The sequence below is a fragment of the Talpa occidentalis genome, unplaced genomic scaffold (genome assembly GCF_014898055.3).
Source record: "Talpa occidentalis isolate TD23 unplaced genomic scaffold, MPIMG_talOcc4v2.1 talOcc4.10, whole genome shotgun sequence".
NCBI lineage: Eukaryota > Metazoa > Chordata > Mammalia > Eulipotyphla > Talpidae > Talpa > Talpa occidentalis.
This window is the reverse complement of record NW_023600993.1, coordinates 41,275,822-41,288,697: the sequence shown is the minus strand read 5'-3', so window position 1 is coordinate 41,288,697 and position 12,876 is coordinate 41,275,822. Positions and strand designations below refer to the sequence as shown.

The following is a 12,876-nucleotide window of genomic DNA, read 5'->3' as shown; positions in this document are numbered from 1 at the left end:
CCTCCCTGGCTGGGGATTGAACACATGCCAGCAGTGGCTGCTGCTAGCTTGACAGAGATGAGACATAACTCCTGGGCCACCAGAGAGGCCCAAAATTTTAATTTCAACAGCTAGATTAACAACTGTGTTAACACTTCTACCCCCACCTCCAGCATTTGGTGGCCTTGTGTGAGCCAATATCTGGTCTTGTGATGCCTCCGTTCCAAATTCTCTGCTCTTAGCCTCCATCGCAGGCACCCTGTGACCTTGCTGGTAACTAGATAGCCCTTTGTGCCTGCACTGGAGCTGAGGGCATCTGTCAGCTCTTGTTCTGAGCAAACTGCCAGGACAGAGTGACTATAACCAACCAGAGCCACCGAGGTCACCAGAGCCATCCCTCTCAGTCACCCGACCTGGCTGGAGCCGGGAACTCCCTTGGGTTCTCAGGGAAGGCAGCTCTACCTGATCATACGTGCCCTTGCAGCCTGATGTTGTCCAGATAGTTTGAAATTGGCGTGCACCAGAATCCCAGGGAACCAGTCACTATGGCCATTCCCAGGCCCCAGTCCCCCACAGTCTGTCTCAGGAGGCTTGGGAGAGGCATGCTTAGGATCCTGCATTTTGTAGCAAGCTCCCAGGTGATCTGAGGACCAGATATCTTTGTAATTATTTGTTCAGGACAGGATTTTGAACACTTTCTCCAGACTCAGTGAGAAGAGGGGTTAGGAGACAGATGCCTCCTTGTAGCCATGGGAACTCGAGCAGGAGACTGACCTTCAGTTTTCTTATGTGCAAAATAGGACCATAAGACAAACAACCTCATAGCTGAAGTTTAAATAATAATGAATCCGAGGGCAAGTTAGGGAGAATTAGGCAGCCTCAAGGACAGCGCAGGTGGGGACCTCAGGAGAATTAAGGAAGTCTTCAGAGATAAGGGCAACAAGAGGAATGTAACTAATTCTGCTGGGAATAATAAACATCCCAGGACTAAGGTCAATATTGTTACCAAATGCTGGCCTCAGTTTCCCTCAGCTAATAAAGGGAGGTGGAGTTTGGGAAAAGGAGAGTGGTTTAATTTGTTGACAAATTAGGAGGGCAGCAGACTCATGTCTGGAAGACCACCGACCTGCCCTTTGACAGAGTGCAGGGAAATTTATGCAAGGGGGAGATGGAAGGGGTCAGCACAGAGACCTGTGGGCGCCAGCCTGTTTTTCTTCAATAGCTGATGTTTGACTTTCTCTTCCCTAAAATACAGGGGTGCTCATCTGGGAGACTGGGTCATAAAGATAAATCTATCAAACAAGGGGGAAGATGCAACAAATAGGGAAAGACAAACCTGTTAGATAAGGAATGTGAAGGTGTCCCCCCCCCCACCCCCTGCCAGATTAAGTGAGACAGCCTCGAAGAACTAACCAATCACAAAGAGACAGTGGAGCTTTAGAATAGTGAGGGAAAAAAGGTCTGTATTCCCTGAGACACGACTCCACTCTGGCTTCCTTGCCCCTCCCTGGCCTGGTTTCATGGCCTTGGAGTCCCACTTTATTTCTGTTCTTTTTCTCCTCAATAAACTTTTTCTTTCTCTAAACAAACCTGCCTCTTCTTGCTTGCTTGCCTGAGCATCTGCGAAGTTCCTGCTGCGGCTTTGGGCTTTGTGAGACACCAACCCGTGGGGGTCCAGCGGCTGGGGCTCAGCGCTGCCCTGCAGCCTGGGATCCGTTTCTGGCTGAGAGACTAGGCCTGACAATCCCAGTATCAATAAGATAATGCACGTGAAATGCAGAGTGTGTGCCTGACACCTCATAAGGCATCTATCAATGGAGGTTATATGTTTATGAATGGGATTTGCTCCATTAAAAGGAGGCCACTTTCAATCTCTGAGTATTTATAGGGCTCTCATTTAATTTTCATTATGCAAAGCCAAGTTTTGTGAAGCCAAGTCTCCACTTCTTTATCTTTTATCACAGCTCTTGAGTGATGGCAAGTGAGCCTTGAGAATCCCAGGCCACACCCCGCCCCCTTTCAGTCCCTGTTATTTTCTCTTCCTTGTCAACACCCCTTTCCGGCCTCAAATATAGAAACAATCTCCCCACCCCTCAACCCTTCCTCCTGTCCCATGGGGTGAGGGGTGAACTCTAATTCAGCAGCCCTAGCGCACATCTTGCCTGTGAGTTGGAGGAAGACTAGTTTAAAGGGCAGTTATCAAGTTGCCAAAGCAGGAAAGGACAAACTGCAGCCACACCTTCTTCCCTGCCAGAGAGGAGGCAAGGACTCTGGCCCTGGCCAGCGTGGGTGTCAAGAGCTGCGCCTCTGCGAGGTCGTTCCACCAAGCACCTAGCGCTCCCGAAGACAGAGGCCACGGTGAAGAGCCAGCGTTCCCTGTCCCAGCGCACCCATGTTACCGAATGCGGGCCTCAGTTTCCCTCAGCCAATAAAGGGAAACAGAGTTTGAGGAAAAGGAAAGTGGTTTAATTTGTCGACAAATGAGGAGGGCAGCAGACTCATGGCTGAAAGACTGTCGTCCCTGCTCTTTGGCAGAGTGCAGGGGTATTTATATAAAGGGAAAAAAAAGTGGAGATGGGCGAGGGTCTGCAAAGGGGAGGGAAAGGGGTCAGCACTGAGACAGGTGGGCCCAGCTTGTTTTTCTTCTTAAGGGAAGGGGTCAGGGGTCAGCAGGAGGGCGCCAGCTTGCTTCAACACCCACTTCCTTTAAATGCGGGAGGACTTGTTATCTAAAGACAAACCTGTCCAAACAAGGAGGAAATTGCAAGAAAAGGGGAAAAGACAAACTTGTTAATGTCTATCTAAGAGACCGGTCTGGTCGTTTGTAACTATCACCCACAGGTCACATCTTGAAGGATGCATGGGTAACCAAGGTCCCACCGACCCTGGTACCAGTAATTTCAAACTTCAGGATTCAGGGAGGCCACGGAAATCAAATAAAACTAAGGGGATGTCAAGGAAACAAGGATGTGAGCATGCAAATATACACGTGTGTGTGCTTGTGCTCTGCGTAGGTGACAGACGGCTGCAGACAGACCCCAGGGCCCATGGGGTCAAGGCCAAAGACACTGCCTGTAGGGTAAGGAAAATGTCGGGCTTTTCTGCCCTTCCGCCATCAGGATAGATGATGGATCCTTGTCCTGAGTGCATGCCTGATGGCGGGCACCTGGAGTGGGGTGTGGGCCTAGGTGGATGGGATTCAGCTGAGCTAAGACTGTGCTTTTGGGGGTGGTGTCACGGGGATGCCAGCAGCAGCAGTAGAACCGAGAAAGCAGCAGCAGAAGCCGAAGAGAAGCCGAGATCACCAGAGAGCCCAGATAGAGTGAAGACTTGCTGGGGGCTGGGATGCCTGCCAGCCTCCCAGCCTCCCAGCCAGCACCCCTGCCTGCCATATGCCTGGTGAACCCCAATAAAAAAACCTGCAAAACTACTGAGGACTCTGACTCCTCCTTTACCAGGTCTGCATGGGATCAGAAAACCTGCACTGCGGCCAGTTCCTGGCCCTTTACACTGCCCTAGTGCAAGTAACTTTACTTATTTGAAGACATCTCTGGTCCCATCATTTCCACCCTTGCCCCCCACAATCTGTCCTCCTCCCAACAACCAGGGTGTAATTCCTAAAATGCAAACCCCACCCTACCTCCCCCAACCCTAAAACCCTCAACGGTTCTTCATTTCTCTCTGGATAAAGACCCATGTGCTTAGCATGGCTTACAAAGTTCTGTATGTCTTGGTCTTTGCTAATCTCTTCTGACCATTTTGTTTCTTTCTTTTCTTTAAAAAAGATTTACTTATGCATACAAGAGCTGGGGTACAGGCCAGAGGTGGGGGGGGGGTAGGAGGATTCACCAGAAAAAGTGGGGAACAGAATAGGCAGATTGACTGAAATACACTGCTAGGGGAGCAGCGGTCTAGCCAGGAGAGGTCTGCTGCACCTTGTGGGTCGTGCTGCAGACTGCTGATTGCTTCATAGTGGGGTGCTTAACCCCTTGCCACCAGGGAGGCCCCATCTTCCGTACCATTTTCAACCATCCATGCACCCTGGCCACAGTGTTGCAGCAGGTGCTGCTCCCCCTCTCAGACCGCTCTTCTACACCCTGCATTTAGCTAAATTCTTCTCAGGCGGTTTAAACCTGGTTCAAGCAGGGAGACCTCTGAGTAGCCTCCGGACTCCATCCCCCACCTCCGTCTATTTTAGGAATCCAAGTTACCTCTTCCCAGGGTATCCTGTGTTCTTCTTCCTAACTATTTATGTGTGTACTTACAGTTTGTGTTGCTGAATGACGGAGACACTTTCTGAGAAATGCATCATTAGGTGACTTCATTGTTCAAACACTCTAGAGTGTGTTTACAGGAACGCGGGTGGTGGAGCCCATGCAAGCCAGGCCGAGTTGAGCAGCCTACTGGGATCACCTGCGCATGTGCGGGCCTGTCACTGATTAACACGTCGAAGCAATGCTTGACTGTCGTTGTCTGCTGCCTGTCACCCCTCCACAACCTACAACTGCTGCGAGGGCAGGGTTGTGGCTTCTTAAGTCACTGTTCAATACATTTTTGTGGAATTAATTTAACTTGGGGACAGGAGCCACTCCATCTTGGAGTAAAGAGTAAAATTAGCTTTAACAGAATTTCCTTTTTTAGATAAACTCATGCAATTTGCAGCAACATGGATGGCGCTGGAAGGGATCATGCTCAGCGAAATAAGCCAGAAAGAAAGAGAAAAATAACGGATGGTATTTTTACCATTTATAGCAGGAATTTAGAAAACTTAAATAAGGGACCAGGAAAAAGACTAATTATAATAAAGTGAAAATCAAAATCAACAAGCAACTATAAACCAGAGACACACTATGGGGATGAGGGGGAGGAGAGGAGGGATTAGGGGCAAAATAAGGGGGGTGGGAATTGTATGGGGAATATAACCAAGATGAAAATGCATACATTGTGCAAAAATGAAAAATGAAGTAAAAATATATAAAATTTATAAAATTTTATATAAAATATAAAATTTTTTATATTTTATATATTTTTATTTATATACTTTTTAAATTTTTTTATTTATATACTTTTTCCTTACCCTACAACGGTCATTGCTCAAATATTTTTTCTTTTTTAAAAAAAGGAAATTCTTTTTTTAATTTTATATATTTTTATATATAAATAAAATTTATAATATATAAATAAATATAAATAAAATGTATATATAAAAATATATAAAATTAAAAAAAGAATTTCCTTTTTTTTAAAAAAGAATTTCCTTTTTTTAAAAAAGAAAAAATATTTGAGCAATGACCGTTGTAGGGTAAGGAAAACGTATCAGGCTTTTCTGCCCTCCGGCCTTTAGGATAGATGAGGGAACCCTGTGGTCCTGAATGCATGGCTGATGGCGGCACCTGAAGTGGGTGCACCTGGGCTGAGAGACTGAGTTTATAAGGGCAGCGTCACGGGGACGCCAGTAGAAGCCAAGAACAAATGGAAGCTGAGAGAAGAAGAAGAGAAGCAGAGCGAGTGCCAGAGAGCCCAGACAGAGTGAGGATTTGCTGGGGGCTGGGCGGACTGCCAGCCTCCCGACCCCCCAGCACCCCTGCCTGCCATATGCCTGGTAAATCTAAATAAAAGACCTGCAAAAGCCACTGAGGACTCTGACTCCTCCTTTGCCCGGCCTGCTGGATCAGAAAACCTGCTCAGTGCCCTGTTCCTGCCCCTACAATAGTAAACATTGGCTAGTAGATTTGTTATTATTTTTCTTTTAGATGCCCTTCCAGATGGAAACACCTAACTTACAGTTAGCTAGTGATTTTGCTAACACAAAATTGGTTTCAAAAATTAACAGTGCAGGGCCTCCCCGGTGGCGCAGCGGTTGAGCGCTGGGTTGCGAAGCTGCCCGCGGCCTCTGCGGTGCGTTCGATCCCCGGCTGCTCCCCAGTCACCTGAGGAGGGTCCCACATGGCGTGCAGACCTCTCCTGCCGCCCGCTGCTCCCCTCAGCAGTGTATTTCGTCAGTCTGCCTGTTCTGCTCCCCGCTCTGGCTCTGGTGAATTCTCTCACCCTCCCGCGCTTCTGACTGTACCCAGTGCTTGTATAAACAAACAAACAAACAAAGAAACAAAATAAATAAAGCATGCCTCTATAAAAAAAAAAAATAAAATAAAGATTAACAGTGCCCTGTAATATGTTAAATTATTCTCTAAGAATAATTGAAGGATCTAAAATGGGATGGCACCAGGGACGGGAAATCTGATCCCAAGATCCGGTCAAAGTAAACTTCACTGTGCTTCCCTGAGCTTGCCTTCCACCCTCAGGCCTCAGGTCTTCACCCAGGCTGTCTCCTCTGCCTACAGCACCCCTCCCCTCTTTTCCCTGCGGCACAATGTTCCTCTCTCCATGAGCTGAGGCTTCTGTGGTTTCAAAACTCCATTACAATCTTCCCTTCTCTAAAATGGGTTCTCACACGCATGCGCGCTCACAATGTACGCTCACACACATTCTCGCTCAGCCCCTCCTCCCACTGCAAATACCGGCTTTCCTGAGGGTCTGCTCACCTGAAGCATATTCCCCAGTTGGCCCAGGTTCAGGCTGACCAGGACAAGCCCCTGCTCTACCTCATCTGCGTTCCCTGATAGCAGGAGCAAATATGTGTTAGCCATTTGCAAAAACTCCTGGTGACATTTTCTCTAGGAAACTCTTTTATTTCCTCCATCAAATACCTCGGAAGCTTCATTTTTCTGACGTTTGAGTTTCCTCTTTACTTGAGACGTTTAATTGTTCTATACAGATTCAGCTGAAAATATCTTTCAAGATAATAGTGATGATGAAGATGATGGTGATGCCACTATTTGTCCAGCTTGCGCCGTGCCAGGCTGTGTTCTCAAAAGGCAAGGCATATTCTAACCAGTTCACTGAAAAGGTGGCATCTGTTGCCCATTTTATAGATGAGGAACCTGAGTCCCACAGAAGCTAAACAATGTTGCTGAGGTCACACAGCTGCTGAGTGGGGTGGAGCCCAGGGCACTGCTGAGACATAGTCTCCAAACCATGATACCTTTCGCGGCCATGAAAATGTTTAATATTCTTTCCGAATAAGAAGGAAAAAGATAAAATTTCAGGTTGAAGAAAAATGTAAAATTAATATATCTGTCTTTATAACAATATAGTTGTAAAATATAATTTTAAATACATTTTTTATGGAAGGAAGGACTTGCAAAGGCAAAAGTGCCTTAGGGCCCATGAAAATCATACTGTGACCCTGGTGTAGGCATAAGTCAAATCAAGTCAATCTGCTGCCAAAGCACATGTTTCACAAGCCTAGTCTAAACTCTACAGGTGAGGAAATTGAAGGCCACGCAGCAATTGGATGGCTGAGCCCAGCTGAGACAGTGCCTCACGGCTACAGCCTGCGGTCCAACAGCACCCTCTCGTGGGCTTTCAGGGAACTTCCCTTTAGTCAAAGGCTCGACCTAGCTGCGGGCACAGGTTCAGATATCCCAGGACCCCCCCCACAGACCTGTGTGCACTTGGACTCCACACTCTGCAGTGCGGGGTCAGGCCCAGGAGTCACCTGCATGCACTCTCTTTAGCTTGTCATTGGAATTCGCACATCCACCTACACACACACACACACACACACACACACACACACACACACACACACCCTCTCCTAGGATATCAATTCTCCCACGAAATTAATATTGGTAAAATGCTTTGAATGATCTGACTAGTACGAATATCACGTGAGCCAATATGAATTTGACATTTTCTAATAGCCACATTAAACAAGGTAAAATTAATTTTAATAGTATATTTCCTTTAACCTGGAGGTTGACCTGTGGGTCAAATCTGGCCTACTTGATCCAGTCGGAAGGAAAAAGAAAAATGTCAGATGGAATATAGGGAAACCAAATAAGACATGTGGGAAAAAATAACAATACAAAACACAACACAACAAAACAAAACAAAAACAATTATAAACCAGAGACATCCTGCAGGGTAGGGGGAGGGAGAGGAATGAGAGGGAGGGAGGGAAGCGCACAGGGGACTGAGGTGATGGTGCACGGGTGCATTGGTGAAGGAAGTTCTACAGGGACTACCCCTGAGGGGATGGGGGGGAAGCAAATATTGTTTAAAAATGAACAATGATGTAAAATAGATATAAATAAATTTTTAAAAAATCTACTCTACTGTCTATTTTTTTTTAGATTTATTTATTTATTTATGCAAGCACTGGGTACAGTCAGAAGCGCAGGAGGGTAAGAGAATTCACCAGAGCCAGAGCAGTGAGTAGCATAGGCAGAAGGACCAAAGTACACTGCTGAGGGGAGCAGTGGGTGCAGCAGGAGAGGTCTGCGCGCCAATTGGGACCCTCGTCGGGGGCTGGGGATCGAACTGGTGCTGCAGAGGCTGCAAGCAGCTTCGCAGCCCAGCGCTCAACCGCTGCGCCACCGGGGAGGCCCTCTACTGTCTCTTTTTAAAAAAGATTTATTTATTTATGCATAAAACAGCTGGGGTACAGGCCAGAGATGCAGGGGATGAGACAGAGTGGGGAACAGAACAAGCGGATTGACCGAAATACACTGCTGAGGGGAGCAGCAGGCGAGGCAGGAGAGGCAGGTCTGTTTTGCCATGTGGGTTTCTCCCTGGCCGGCCGGGGATCAAACTCGTGCTGCGGAGGCTGCGGATTGCTTCATAGTGTGGTGCTTAACTCCTTGTGCCACCAGGGAGGCCCTGTCTATTTTTTTAACTGAAGTTTTATGGGAACGTAGCCATGCCTGTTTGTTTCTGTACTCTGTGACTTTCCACATGGCAATGGCGGAGTTGAGTCTGTGCAGCTGAAAATTTGACCATCTAGGTCTTTACAGAGAACGTTTGTCAACCACTGACTAAACCCAAAATGTCCAAATTTGGTTATTTCTATATGTAATTCAACATAAGCAGCATTAATGATATATTTAACACTTTCATCATGCTAAATTTGGAAATTCAATGCATCTCATATTTCTAGCACATCTCAATTTAGATGAGTTGGATGAGACACATTTCAAGTTCTCCTGGGTACTCAACCATTCCTGATGATGGAACTGGACATACAGGCTCAGGAACTATCATAGATATGATCATTAACGACATAAGTAAATTCCCAGAAGAATTACGCCCTAACACCTGGGATATCCACTGTCTGTTTGAAGCAACCTTTTCTCCATGCCTCTGGAATGGCACTAGCTCCATAGACCCAGCCTTGGAAGAACTGAGATAATAGTCACTCAAATCATTTTCTGAAAGCCTAAATATATTCACAAAATCCCAACTGAGAAAAGTTGCCCAGATGGCAGCCTGTCTTCTCCTAAACAGCTTGCAGACTTGCTGCTAATGGAGATTAGCATAATAATTACTATAATCCACAAACAGAGAGCCAGGCCCTTGAAAGGCATTTTCTCAGCATTGCTTCATTTAATGACTGAAATAATGGTGACCACCCTAGGGAAGCCCACTCCAACACCCCATGCTGACGCAGGTGCCTCTTCCGTGCCCCAAAGTCACCCATCTTCCCTTGCTCCAGCCCTTCTCACTCCATGCTATGAACCCCAAAAAGATATTTACCCCCCACTCTCCCCCCTCCCCCATGCCCCAGGAGGGCCAGCCTAGGCCTGGTGGATGGCAGCAGGGAGGCCAATGTTGGTTATGTTCAATCAAATGACCTCAGAAGAACACAAAGGGTGTTGTATTTGTTTAAATATGGCAGTTATTTCTCTGGCACAAGTGCCAGCAGAATCACACCCACACATTAGTTTAAAATAGTGAACTACTTCTCATAGTTAGGAATAGTTGCTGCAGCCTTGCACCCCTCAGCCCCTACTCTAGGGTCCCCATTCCTTCCCGGGATCCAACCACTGACAGGCATGGCATAGCATGGGAACCTCAAGACCCTGCTTCAGCTCCATGGCCAGGATCTGCCCTGATGGCTGGACTCAGGTCTTCCCACTGTTAGCTCCTTGACCCCATCTCTACCCCAAGTTCATTTGCCCCTCATCACATCTCTCTCCCCTGTCTAGTGATAGCCAGCCCATCCCAGGGCTCCAAAGAACACCACCAGGGTCCTGACCAAGCTGAGCTAGCTCCCTGGGTGCCCACAGGCTGCAAATCCTGTCTGTTCTATTAGTGATGCAGGTGCTGATGAAACCAGCTACCATTCTGGGGGCACTTACCATGTGTCAAGCACTAGCCTGGTTCTTTCTGTATGTAAAAGGACACTTTGGGCTGACCCAGTGGGGCACAGACAATGCCTTCAATCCCTCTTCCGTGGCTGTTTGTACCCACCAGGATGATGCTCCCATCTGTAACTGCGTGGGGGAAGGGTAGGAATGGCCAGCATTATCTGTCATCTGTTCTCCATCTGAGCAGGCTTGGGTTAAAGGCATGAAGCCAGAAGCTTATAGAATATTCCAGAGATTTTGGGAACAACTGTGGGTTTGAGTAGGACTTCTATAGAGGAAAGCAGTCTTCCTGTCTCTGCCCCAAACCTGGCACTGTGCTTGCTAGTACCCAGGGGCATCCAGTATCAGCTCCTCTAGCTCCAGTGATAGGGTTGCTGGATGAAATACAGGATGCAAAGTTACATTTGAATTTCTCATAGAAAAATGAATGATTCTTTTAGTATAAGTATGTCCCAAATACTGCATGGGAAATACCTACTAAAACATTGCATGTGGTTTATCTGAACTTCAAACGAAACTTGGCCTCCTGTATTTTCATGCTCCGCCTGGCCCTGGCTTCCCAGGCAGTGGGCACGAGCGGTAGCCTGAGCAGGGCAGGAGGCAACCCAGGGTTGCCTAGAGGTATTGGTTCTGTGGACACAGGGAATCAAATCCATCCCAGAAGACTGATGGACTCAGGAGTGTCCGCTCCCCACAGGTCTTCCCTGACTGCCACGTCTGCCACGGTGGCCCCCTACCCTCCTCCTAATTTATCTTTTTATAGCCTGGACACTCAAAATGTGGCCCACGGGCCAGCAGCATCAGAATGAGCTGGGAGGAGCAGGGACCGCTGCCTGCTGTCTGCCACCACTTCCTGTATCTCTGCTTGTTGTCAGCTCTCCCTGAGGGCAGGGTCGGTATCCTGTTTATTCTCTGCTAGACCCCAGGGCTGAAAAGGGCCTGAACATATCAGGTGCTCAATAAATACTTGAATGAATGAATGAGTCAGAATGAAAATGTTGGTGTTTTCCCTCCTCAAACTGTCACTCTTTTGTGTTTGTTCACTCACCAGTTTGGGGGCAGAGCTTGCATTCACTGACTCCTGATCTACCTCCTCAAGCTGCCCTGAACAAAGGGATCAAGGGAGAGAATGGATATCTGACCCACCCACTTACTTCACGGGCTTTTGTGAGGGTAATTCCCGGTCAAGGAGCTTTTTCACCTGATTTCCCCAAAACACTGTGACATAGGAAGGCAGTTCCATTTACTCCCATTTTTCAGATGTGCAAACTAACGCCCAGAGAAGATAAGGTTCTAGCTTGAGCTCATGTAACTTTGGAAGAGGTGGAGCCAAGATTTGAAGTCACACTTCCGGATTCCAAATCAAGGCCTCCTTCCCTAGTCCATATTCATTTGTTCATTCATTCCATAGTCATTGAGTGCCAGCCCTAAGTAGGGAGCTGGGAGGACCTTAATAAAGTTAACTGAGAAGTCCTGGAACCTGGGCCTCCCCATTGGTGCAGCAGGTTGAGCGCAATGCCTGCTAAGCTGTCTGCAGCCTCTGCAGCGCCGGTTCGAGTTCAATTTCCCGCCAGCCAGGGAGAAACCCACATGGCGTGGCAGACCTCTCCTGCCTCGCATGCTGCTCCCCTCAGCAGTGTCTTTGGTCTGTTCTGGTGAATTCTCTCACCCTCCGCGCTTCTGGCCTGTACCCCAGTTCTTGTTTAAATAAATAAATAAATAAATAAATAAATAAATAAATAAATAAATAAATAAATAAATAAAATAGTCCTGGAACCCACAGGGCTCAGCAGACCAGGTGCATACTCAAGAAGAAACATGACATGACAAGCCCAGTGGTTTTACTGACTCTAAAAGGTGAATCAAATCTGCCTGGAAGACTCTCCAACTTCCCAGTGGTGGTGACAAGGGAAAGGTGCCAGCAAAGAGAGGCAAGAGGAACATTCCAGGCCTGGAGACGAGCGTGTGCGAGACCTGGAAGTGTGAGGTGCCTGAATGGTGAGCCCGTGGGATGTGCGGGCGGGTGAGGGGTGATAACAGACGAGGTTGGAGAGGGAGGCCAAACCTGCGTGCCAAAGGGCTGAAATGGCAAGATACCGGCGGCCTTACCCACATGCCAGCCGTAGTCCCAGGATGACAGGATCGGGTATGGAAACTTCTCCTCTGGCTTCTGCCGATGCCGCTCCCGGAGGTACAAAGCCCGGCCTTCACCATCGTGGGAGATGCCTTGGAAGAGCAGCTGCAGGGTGCTAGGGGGAACCTTCCTCATTTCTAAGCCCTCTGGCTTGGTCTGGCCTGCTGGTGTCTGAATTGCTCTTTGAGCCGCCCAGATTCTGTCTCCTTTGCGTGGGGTGCCCTGGACATGTACTTCCTTGGGTGGCTGAGCCCCAAGTCCCTTAGTCTCCGGCCATCCAGCCCATGCCTCCTTCCTACGAGGGTAGCTGGTGGCAGGCACAGACACTCCCAAGTCTGACCTGAGAGGGGCCTGCCAGACCTGCTTCCTGGGCTTGGGCCTCTCCTTAGGATATTTGTGGCCATAGTTGATCTTCCAAGCAACCCGGGCAGCGGCCTCCTTCTGGATGCACTCCTGCCAGTAGGCTTGGTTGTGGGAAGAGAGCAAACCCCTCATGACAGTGATGGGGAGGCAGGAAACATTCTGCCCACAGCTCAGTAGCCTGTGTTTGAGCTG

General features: G+C 48.0%; 1 protein-coding gene across 2 annotated transcripts in view; it reads right to left on the bottom strand.

Annotated features, from left to right (window-relative positions):
• LOC119230461 (uncharacterized) overlaps window positions 1-12,876 on the bottom strand; it is a 32,643-nt gene extending 19,767 nt beyond the window's left edge. For both annotated transcript variants that reach the window (XM_037491630.2, XM_054694979.1), the window contains exon 1: window positions 12,297-12,876. In XM_037491630.2, the coding sequence (XP_037347527.2) occupies window positions 12,297-12,816 (520 nt within the window). In that variant the 5' untranslated portion in view covers window positions 12,817-12,876. The remainder of the gene's footprint in view (window positions 1-12,296) is intronic.